General features: G+C 39.7%; 1 protein-coding gene across 1 annotated transcript in view; it reads right to left on the bottom strand.

Annotated features, from left to right (window-relative positions):
• The window catches only part of CNTNAP5 (contactin associated protein-like 5), an 866,926-nt gene that overhangs the window by 132,609 nt on the left and 722,536 nt on the right, over positions 1-11,781 (bottom strand). Inside the window, exon 18 of the mRNA XM_006776823.2 lies at positions 8,928-9,167. Within this exon, the coding sequence (XP_006776886.1) occupies positions 8,928-9,167 (240 nt within the window). The remainder of the gene's footprint in view (positions 1-8,927; positions 9,168-11,781) is intronic.

Genomic DNA, 11,781 nt, shown 5'->3' with positions numbered 1-11,781 from the left:
TGGATCAGGGTGGGGGTCCCCACTGGGGTGCCTGGCCAGCCTGGGTGAGGGGATGAGGGCTTTTTTCAGGCTGATGGGTGACTGGAGCTCCCAATTGCTCCATTTTTTATTTTTTATTTTTAATTCTGGGCATGCTTTAGTTCTGGCTCCAGCTCCGAAGCTTCTGCTCCTGAAAGCAGGTATCTGGTTTGTTTGTGTTCTGTAATTGAAATAATGTATAATCCAGCTCTGAGATCCTGGTGGGCTGAAAGCAGGTTTCTGGGTTTTGTTTAGCTTCTATATTTGTTACAATGTTTGAAACTGCAAGCTCAGAGGCCAGCAAGGCAGGAGGGAAATGTTTGGGTCCTCCCTCACTGAAGCAAGCAAGCCTCATGTTAGCTTCCAGCTGCCTGGCTGCCAGCTGCCATCTTGGCTGGCAGTTAATTTGCATATCTCCCTGATTAGCCAAAGGGAAGGGTAGCGGTTGTATGCTCATTACCATGTTTCTCTTTTATTAGATAAGATACGGTGTAAGAAGGTGGTCTAATTTCTTTAGTTGGGTTTTTTTCATGTATCTGTCCAATTTTTCCAATACTATTTAATGAATAGAATGTCTTTACCCCATTATGTTCTTGCTTCCTTTGTCAAATAGCAATTGACCATAGAGGCATGGATTTATTTCTGGAGTGTCTATTATCTTCCATTGTTCTATATGTCTTTTTTTTGTGCCAGTGTCATGCTATTTTGATTATTTTGGCCTTGTGATATAGTTTGACATCAGGTAGCATGATTCCTCCAACTATGTACTTCTTTCTCAAGATTGCTATGGCTATTCAGGGTCTTTTGTGGTTCCATATATATTTTTTTGAATTATATATATTTGTGGTTATAAATATTTTGAATTATATATATTTTGTGGTTCCATATATATTTTGTTCTAGTTCTGTGAAATACACCATTGATATTTTGTTGGGAATTGTACTGAATCTGTAGATTACTTTGGGTAGTATGAATATTTTAACAATGCTAACTCTTTTTATTCATGAGCATTGTATATGCTTCCATTATCTGTATCTTCTTCAACTTATTTCTTAAATGTCTTAAAATTTTCTGAGTAGAGATCTTTATTCTTGATTAAGTTTATTTCTAGTTATTATTTTTTAATGCAACTATAAATGGGATAATTTTCTTTGTTTATTTTTGATAGTTCATAATTGATGTCTAAAAATGATTCCTGGAGATTTATTTTGTATTTTTTTTTTTTACGGACATTGGAAGGGATGGGGAGAGAAGAGAAACATTAATGTGAGAGAGACACATTAATCAGTTGTTTTCCACATGCTCTCCGCTAGGGGACAGGGAGTGAACCTGAAACCCATGCCCCTGACCGGGTAATGAACCCAGGACCCATCCATGCTCAGGATGACACTATAACCACTAAGCAACACCAGCCAGGGCTCCATGTTTTTAAAGTGAAATATTTAGTGTTTTCTTGTTATCCTGACATCTGCAAATAATGATAGTTTTTCTTCTTTCTTTCCAATTTGCATGCCTTTTATTTCTTCTTATTGTATTGCTGTGACTAGGACTTCTGGAACTATGCTGACTAAGAATGGGGAGAGTGACAACCCTGTCTTGTTCCAATTTTAAGGGAATTGCTTCTGGAAATTTGCCATTGAGTATGATGTTGACTGTGTGTTTATCATATATGATTTTTATTATGTTGAGGTATGGTCCCTCTATTCCCAGTTTGCTGAGAGTTTTTATTATAAATAAAAGAAGGCAAAATTTTATCAAATTCTTTTTCTGCATCTATTCATATGGCCAGGTGCTTTTTAGCTTTCATTTTGTTTACTTGGTGTATCCTGTTAACCGATTTGCAGATATTGTAACAATGTTGCATTTCAGGCATAAATGCCGCTTGGTTATGCTGTATGAAATTTTTAATGAATTAGCTGGTTTGCTAATATTTTGTTGAGGATTTTAGCATCTGTTTTTAACAAGGATACTGGCCTATAGTTTTCTTTCTTTGTAGTGTCATCTGGTTTTGGAATTAGGATGATGCTTGGAAGTCTTCCCTCTTCTTGAATAGTTGGGAATAGTTTGAGAAGAGTAGGTATTAGCTCTTCTTTGAATGTTTGGTAAAATTTTCCTGTAAACCTATTTGTTCAGGACTTTTGTTTGTTATGTTTTTTTTTTATTACTGCTTCAATTTCATTAATTACTAGGGGCCCAGTGCATGAATTAGTGCACCTTGAAAGGACCTGTGGGCTGTGAGGCTGCAGTGGGCACAGAGGTGGGTCTTGGCCCCTCCTCTGGGCCCCTGGACCCCTCTCTGCTGGCAGCCGTACACCCGCTGGCACTGCTCCCATGCACTGATGGCACTTGTCCCGATCGCATCCACTGATAGTGCAGAGCTACTGGGGCCAGCACCAGCAGTGGGTGTGAGTGGTGGCTGCTGCCCCTATTATCCCTCAGGAGCAGGGGGAGGTAGAAAAGCCCTCAGGGGCGACTGGGGCTAGCAGCTGCTGCTCACACCCACTGACAGGGCCAAGTGATTGGGACAGGAGCTTGGCAGTAGTGTGAGTGGGGCTGGCACCGGCAGCAGGTGCGAGTGCTGGGCAGAACTGCAGCGGGCAGGAGCAAAGAATTTTCAGTAACCACCAGAGGCTTGTCCCAATGACAGTTACCTATGTCCCACGTTGGTCTGGCGCCACTGCTCACCTGCTGTACCATCCCGCCATGGCCAATGCCCACCATGTTCCATGCTCTGCCACCTGCTGCTGATGCTCGCCATGTTCCACATGTGCCCACTGGTGGTCAGCACACATCATAGCAACCAGTTGTTTGGTTGTTCGGCTGTTCTGTTGTTCAGTCTATTTGCATATTAGGAAGATAGATGATCGATAGATAGATAGATAGATAGATAGATAGATAATCAGTCCGTTCACATTTTCTGATTCTATTTGATTCAATTTTGGAAGATTGCATGTTTCTAGAAATATATCCATCAGTCCCATTTCTTGGCATATAGCTGTTCATAATATTTTCTTACAATTCTTTATTGCTATGTTGTCAGTTGCTACTTCTCTTTCATTTCTGATTTTATTTATTTGGATCCATTGTCCTTTCATCTTTAAAAGTCTCACTAAAGGTTTATCAATCTTGTTTATCTTTTCAAAGAACCAGTTCTTGGTTTTATTGATCTTTTGTATTGTTTTTTTAGACTCTTTTTTGCTTATTTCTGTTCTGATCTTTATTATTTTCTTTCTTGTGCTCTCTTGGGGCTTTGATGTTGTTTTATTAGTTTTATTAAGTATAAAGTTGAACACCTTGCTTGAGATTTTTCTTATTTCCTGATGTAGGCCTGAAATGCTGTTAATTTTCCTCTAGGACTGCTTTTGCCATGTCCCTTAGATTTTGAGTTGTGTTTTCATTTGTTTCCAGGTATCTTTTCATTTCTTCCTTGATTTCACTGTTAACCTATCCATTGTTTACTAACATGCTATTTAGCCTCCTTGTCTTTGTGGGTTTTTAGGTGTTTGTTTTGTTTTTTTCTTCTGATAAATTTCTAGTTTCAAACCATTATGGTCAGAGAAGATGCTTAATATGATTTAAATCTTCTTAAATTTATTGAGATTTGTTTTTGTATCCTAACATATGGCCTATCCTAGAAAATGTTCCATGTGCAGTTGAAAAGAATGTATATTCTTCTGTTTGGGGTAAAATGCTCTGAATAAATAAATAAAAATAATCTAATCTAGTGTGTATTTAAGGTCATTATATTCTTGTTGATTTTCTGTTTGTAAGGGCTACTTATGTCAGTGGAGTGTTAAAATCCCTGCTATCATTGTATTACTGTTGATATCTCTCTTTATGTCCATCAAGATTCGCTTTATATATTTATGTGCTCCTATGTTGGGCATATATATGTTTACAAGGGGTATATCCTCTTGTTGGATTTCTCTCTTTATCATTATGTAGTTTTTTTCTTTGTCTCTTACTATAGCCTTTGTTTTAAAGTCTATTTTGTGTGCTATAAGTATTGCTATCCCAGCTTTATATTTTCATTTGCATGAAATATATATTTATATATATTTAATTTTAGTCTGTGTGTGTCTTTCATCCTAAGTTGGGTAAGTGATTATTGATAGGTAGTATTTATTGCCATTTTATTATTCACATATATGTTTTTTTCTTCTTGTTATAGACATCCCTTTAACATTTCTTGTAATATTGGTTTGGTGGTAGGTAATAAACTCTTTTGGCTTTTTCTTGTCTGGGAAGCTCTTTAATTCTCCTTCCATTTTAATGATAGCTTTGCTGGGTAAAGTAATCTTGGTTGTAGGTCCTTGTTTTTCATCATTTTTAGTATTTCATATCTCTCCTTACTGGCCTATTGAAAAATATCTCTGTTGAGAAATCAGATGACAGTCTTATGGGAGCTCCCTTGTAGCTAACTAAGTGTCTTTTCTTACTACTTTTAAGATTCACCCTTTGTCTTTAAACTTGGCATTTTAATTACAATGGGTCTTGATATGATGCCCTTTGGGTCCATCTTGTTGGAACTCTACACTTCATGGACTTGTGTGTCTTTTTCTTTCACCAGGTTAGGGAAGTTTTCAGCCATTGTTTTTTCAAATAGTTTCTCAATCCTCTGCTCTCCCTTCTCCTTCTGGCACCTCTATGATGAGGATGCTATTGCTATCCATATTCTTTGAAAGGTCATTTCAACTGTCTTAAGTTTTTGTATTCCTTTTTTATTTTTATTTTTTTACTCTGATGGGTATTTTATACTACCTTGTCTTCCAAGTCACTGATTTAATACTCTGATTTATCTAATCTAATATTTATTTCTTCTAGTGTATTGTTCATTTTATTGTTTACAGTAACATTGTGTACTTAGTTTCTGACTGGTTCTTTGATGGTTTCTATATTGTTTTTCACACTGTTAACTTTCTTACTAAGTTCCTTGAGCATTCTCATGACCATTTTTTGAACTTTATATCTGGTAAATTGCTTGCTTCCATTTCATTTATTTCTTTTTTTTCTGGAGAATTACTCTTTTCTTTTATTTGGGGAATGTTTCTTTGTCTCTCCATTTGCCTGCCTCTTTGTGTCCATTTCTATTAATAAGTAAATTTTCTGTATCACAGTCTTATTATAGTGGCTTATGTAGTAGGTGTGTTTTTGGATCCAGTAGTGTAATCTTTTGAATCACCTGTGCTGGGTGCTCTAGGAATGTCCCTTGTGTAGGTTCTATGAATCCTCCAGTTGCAATTGAATATTGATTGCTAGCAGACCATTCATGTGTGAAGTCAACCCTCATGCTGGCTGACTCTGAGGATTAACTATGACCACAGTGTACAACCTGTTGTTCAGGTGCTGACCACACAAAACAAAATTCACCTCAGCAGGATCTGGTGCCTCTGCTTTGGGTCCAACCCCAGCAGGTCCAGGGGTTCCCCAAAGGTGTGGACAGAGTCGGCGAAGAAGGAATGACATGGAGACAGCGTTCAGTTGATCAGCAGCCTTGCCAGGATCTCTAGCCACAATCTCCAGCCAAGTTCTGTGTCCATGTTCTCTTGCTAGGTTCTCCAGCCAGGTTCAGTTGCCAGATTCTGTAGCCAGGTTCTTCAGCCAGGTTCTGTAGCCATTTTCTCCTGTTAGGTTCTCCAGCCAGGTTCAGTCACCAGGTTCTAGTCACGTTCTCTTGCCATGTTCTATCCAGGTTCTGTAGCCAGGTTCTGTCTCAGGATCTTCAGCCAGGTTCTCTTGCTAGGTTCTGTCTCTAGGTTCTGTGTCTAGGTTCTGCTTTCTATGTTCTGTCCCTTCTTGTCTTGTTACATCTGTATTTATACCAGTTGATTCAATCCTATCAATCTCTATTCCAAAGGTTAGGGCATTTCTTATCTCCATTCCAGGGAGTAAAGATTATGTAGCTTAAGCATGATTGTTCATAGTTAAAGTGATTTGCTACTCGCCTGGCACTTAGTTAAGGGGTTTTATTCCCTCCCTAACTTCAGGGGAAAATCCTTACCTGGGGAAACAACCTTTCTCAGAGAGGTGACCTTGGTTAAAACACATAGCGCCAAGAAGGTGAGCAAACATATTAAGAACAGTATGCCATATACGCCAGGTCCCTTGAAACAGCAAGGATGGACCGGCTCCTGGCATGCCTCCTGAGATATCCCTTTGGATGTGACTTTTGTGTAGCTAATTGGATCTTGCTCATATGTCATCTGACATTTGCCACTAAGTGTTTTGATTTTGGGGCTTCTTGGGAGGGACAGTGCTGCAGGTCAATGTCAGATGCTCTTATGACTGGCTCTGGACTACCTGTTTGGAACTACCAAGCAATCCGCAGTTTATGGTTGCCTCTGTTGGGCCTGGGTATGCGTGGAAAGAACCAAATTGTGCACCGAAGCCAGCTTTTTCCAGGACCAGCCTATGGTCAGGTCATCAAATGGCCCAAGTCACCCCAAGATCCTCCTCCACCTTCCTCTGGCTGCTGGATGCCTGTTAGGCTGAGTCACTGAAAAGCCTTTGATGGTACTCAAGTTGCAAGAAGTTGATTATCAGTCAGTTGCCAGATAGGATGTGTTGTTCACCAGATCAATACAGATTCAAACTCAGTACCAGTGCTGGGTCTGAGACTCCTCAGCAAACATCCAAGGGTAGCTGCCACCTGTCAAGTATCTAAAGGTGTGGCAGGGTCTCAAAGAGTCATCCGGGTGAGACCAGTAGTGTTTATCAGGTCCAAATAGACCAAGATTTGGCCACGTGAAGTAAGGACTCTGCACCGGTCATATGTGTGAGGGAAATACAGCCCCCATCCTAGAGCCACAGAGCTCAGTTACTGACACTGAGTCCTCCCAGTCTTCTACTCCCAGAGTCCATGTAGCTGACTCCTCCATAGGTTATGAGCTTCGAAGGCTGGAGTGAAAGGGAGTCTTGAGGGTGGGGCTATTGCATTCCCCCAGGCTGATGCTATATATAATGGAGTGCTTCACTCAACAAAGATGGCATCTGTGGTTTCAGTGAAGGACTCAGCACAGGGATCCTGGTAGTTGTCCATTTAGCACTCTCCCCAAAGCCACAAATGTTAATCTCCTCTCACATGACTCCAGTCTGCTTTTTCCTCCTTCCACTGGAGCCCAGGGTGAGCGACTGCAAATGATATTTTGTATGTTGTCCCTTTAAATGGGCACCTGGGTCTCTAGAAGACTCCTAATTTTTTATGTGACAGAAACCCCACTGATTTTACAGCCAGGTGTCATGTAAGGGCCTTTGCCTGGCTTTGGTGCTCTTGGGAGCCTGGTGTGGAGTTGAAACCTCACACTCCTCAAGGAGCACCTTCACAGCTGAGATATCCCTCCCAATTTTCAGCTGCAGCCTTTCATAGCAGGGCCAGCCCTTGTCATGCTGCCTTTAATGTGATTTCTTCTGTAAATCCTTGATTATAAGACTTCTCTTCAGCTAATCTTTAGTTGGTTATTTAGGTTGATTATTTTATATTTTAGTTGCAATTCTAGTATGGCCCTGGAAAAGGTGAGTGCAGCTTTCACCTATTCCACCATCATCTTGGACCTCTCTAGATCAGCGGTTCTCAACCTGTAGGTCGCGACCCCTTTGGGGGTCAGACTACCCTTTCACAGGGGTTGCCTAAGACCATCGGAAAACACATATATAATTACATATTGTTTTGTGATTAATCACTATGCTTTAATTATGTTCAATTTGTAACAATGAAATTGGGGGTCACCACAACATGAGGAACTGTATTAAAGGGTCCTGGCATTAGGAAGATTGAGAACCACTGCTCTATATATTGCGCTTGAAAAATTATTTTTTTATTATTTATTCAACAAATATTTTATCAATAAAATAAGCTTAAACATCTGCAAAGACAGTTGACCAAATTTTTCATCATTCTATTTAAAAAATACGTATTTACAATGAAAAATGAGATTTTACATTTTGTAGCGTTACCTTGAATTCATCTAGATAATTTACATCATGACTGCCATTCCTTGTCTAAGGTGTGTATCCATCATGCTTAGCTTTTGTCAATGCAATTAATTAATAAAATTCAGAGGGGATGCTGTAAAGCATCAGGACTGGAGTTTTGGCTCTGCTGCTCTATCTTCAGTCCCTTGATGAACTAAACATAAGTGTCTGTGGAGCACTTTTAAAGACTCAAACCCTAATTATGTCACCTGTAAAATAGTGATATTTTATTAAATACAAGATACTGATTTTACTAACTTACTTCTACTATTCCTACTGAAAAAATTACTTAGAATTGCTTAAGGTTCTATAAGGTTCCTCCAGGGCTAGATTCCATGAGTCTTTATTTATTTTATTTTTTAAAAAAAATATGTTTTTATTATTTATTTCAGAGAGGAGGAGAGAGGAAGAGAAAGAAACATCAATGATGAGAGGGAATCATTGATCAGCACACCCCACACTGGGGATCGGGCCCACAACCCAAGTATGTACCCTGACTGGGAATCAAACTGTGACCTCCTGTTTCATAGGTCGATGATCAACCACTGAGCTATGCTGGCTGGGATATGAGTCTTTGATTATATTTATGGACTGAATAATTGGAACTGGAAAGTTCAGTGCACCCTTCATGATTCAGGTGACCCAACAGAAGTGAGAGTCAACCTTTCCCAGTGCTCAGCTGACTCTTGGCCATGGCGAGCCTATTTGCCCTATTACTATCCATTTAGTACAATTTCACTGTCAGGGCCGATGCACAGTGATAATGATGCTATTCAATTACGTTGAGGAGATATGCAGAGTCTCTTAAAAGAGAAAAAAAAATAAGGAAGACTAAATAATGGATTGAGGATTCTGTAAGGTGAAGGGATAATATGACTTGGCCATAGACTGTAGTTACTACTACATGGTACATTGAAAAACAAACATGACAAGTGTACCTTTTTTGCAAAAGGGCCCTTCATATGGTGAATTGGTGCAATCGCAGAAGTATCCACTGCGCTTCTCCACACACTTGCCCCCATTGTGGCAGATGCTGCCATAACTACTGCAATGGCCTGGGCATCCTGGTCGGACTCCAGATGTGACCTTGGCCCGCTCCTCCAGGTCCAGTTTCTGCCCATTCAAGTGTAAGGAGCGTATGCATCCTAGAAAGCCTTTCTGTTTTGATGATGTTCCTCCTAAGAGGTGAAAAACAAAATTAAAAATAATAAGGTATCAGAGGGTTTAGATTTTTTAAGTTTAATATTGGCATTCGTAACAGTCAACTATTGTTCTGTTGCGATGCTGTGGTAGAACTTTTCATTAAAGTTTCAGTATAGAATTAGAAATTTAGGGGAAATTCATGCCTTTTCAGGTTAGGAGAAACATTCCTTCCATCCTCCCACTCCCATGAACACACACCCAGAAATTGTTTTTAAAATACTATCGTTCATGTGGAACCCTGTACTTTACATATGTAAGGTAGAACCTTCAAGATAAAAACTTGTCATGCTCCTTGCAAGTGAAATAAAATGTGTTTGTAGTCTACTGCAGACATTTCTCTGAAGTGTAACACACAGAGGGAAATTGTGCCTCTGGCAAAGTTAGAAGCGAGCTGTTAGGCTTGTGAAATTAGAAACTGCAAAAGCATTACAGTGCTTATCGGTGTAGTGCGATGGACTAGAAAGAGGGTGGACTTTAGGAGAAGACAGATACGGAGTCCAACTCCATGTTACTAGATGATCCACCATGACTCACATGAACCCCAGCTACTAAAATAAGAATAAGTCTATTTCATGTGTATATAGTAAAGCTTAGTTAAGATATAGTACATCTTAATCCGTGTTCTTTGTTACCCCTTCTCTTGAGCCCTCACAATGGTATATACATATTGATCTCAGAGATTACACTCAAATTGTTATTTAGATGACAAATTTCTTCTTCTGGAATACAGAAAAAGATTGCAATCCAACTTTCAGCTGAGGGCGTATCTTGAATGTTTCAGAGACAACCACAATGGTCGTTGCAAATACTTATCAACAGAGTAAATTCAAAGATACGTAATGTTGTGTTACTATTTGAAATCCAGGATTCTATTAGCCTAAACCTCTAATATCAGAAATATGTCATTTAAGAAACAAAAAGTCAAAAATTTAAGCTAAATTCCATCAGGAGATATTTATTTTGTGTTGAGAATTCTGGAAGGTTCCAGAGGAGACATATGTCTGGCATTAAAGAACCTAAATTCTATTCTAAATTCAATGCTTTGGGCTCAAATCCATGCACAGAGTTAGTTGGAGGGCACTCAGGTCTTCCAGGTCTACACGGAGTGCTGCTGGAGAGGAGAAGGTGTGTTGGAAGACAAAGCCTGGCTGCCATCTATTTCCTGTGTAAGTAATCTCTGCTTCTGAGCCTCATTTATTTCTAGTCCTTCATATTGCAACCTCATTAAATCTTGGTCTAGCAAATGACCAGATAAAAATATATTCCCACTAAGGTGGGTACAGATATGAATTCCAAATGTGGGAATATACATGTTCAACAAGAAACAAAGCTGGGTATGTTAAAGAAATGAATATGTAATGTAAATTTTCTGGAATCAGTTAGCCTGGCAGGGTGGACAAGCAAATAATTGGAAATGGGGATGGTGGTGATATAAAGTAGAAGCAGGGATAATTCTTCCTTCCCTGAACCACACGAGGTCATCAGACATGAAAATATATGTATGTCAGTCACTATCTGCACCTAAAGACAAAATATTCCTAAAGGATTTATCTAGTCTCTTATCCTGAAGGAATGATAAAACCCCATTGTATTTTCAGTTCTGGTAAGTGATACCCACATTGGCCAGGAGGTCAAACCCAAATTGCATTCTCCTGTCTGTCTCAATTTTAGTGAGTAAATCTCCTTTAACCACAAGATAAATCAATTTTAAATACAGCAGATCATAGAGGAAAGAGTATTCATTCTTTCTTTCCTGTAGATTGTGTAGAATAAAGAGGACAGGACTTAGGTAGCCCTATGTTTTGTTCTATTTTCCCTCATTTTGTAGTCACTCTCTGTGATGGATTTAAATAATTCTTCATATGTCTTGTTAGTGGTATTTTTCTTTAGCGGAGGTGGAGAATGCAGGATCTATTGTCCCCCCTTTTTTTGCTTGTGACTAAGTCGACAAGCTTATAAATGGAAAAGGTGGCTGTGGGGGTTTTTCTGGCACACAAGCACCCCTTGAAGTTGAGACATAGAGAGCATGGTGGGAATGAGCCTAGACAAGGGGATTAGCTCAATCCCACATGCTGACAAAACACAATGACACAAAGGACTATGAACTAAATCACAAATGAACTAAATTTCAGTTTTTGCCTGACTGATTTTTATTCTCTACTAGAGGCCCTGTGCATGAAATTCATGCAGAGGAGGGGGGGGGTCCCTCAGCCTGGCCTGCACTCTCTTCAATCTGGGATCCCTCAGGACTGCTGGCTCCTAACCACTCACTTGCCTGCCAGCCTGATCCCTCTAACTGCTCTTCCCTGCTGGCCTGATTGCCTCTAACCACCTCTGCCTCAGCTCTGCCACCATGGCTTTGTCCGGAAAGACATCTGGAAGGTTGTCTGGAAGATGTTCAGTCTAATTAGCATATTACCTTTTTATTCGTATAGATGCCACCTTGCCTAAAAATGCAGGTTGTTAGCAGGTTTTCCTATCATGGAAGGGGATCCCACAGTAGCATCCTGGGTTTTGACCAGGGCTTATGCACTCATGCTTTATCTTAGTAGATGAGATTCCTAGAAGAAGACTCTTGGATGTACCTTG

This window comes from Myotis davidii, unplaced genomic scaffold (genome assembly GCF_000327345.1).
Source record: "Myotis davidii unplaced genomic scaffold, ASM32734v1 scaffold249, whole genome shotgun sequence".
NCBI classification, from domain to species: Eukaryota; Metazoa; Chordata; class Mammalia; order Chiroptera; family Vespertilionidae; genus Myotis; species Myotis davidii.
The sequence above is the reverse complement of the archived record's forward strand: the minus strand, read 5'-3'. Positions and strand labels throughout refer to the sequence as shown.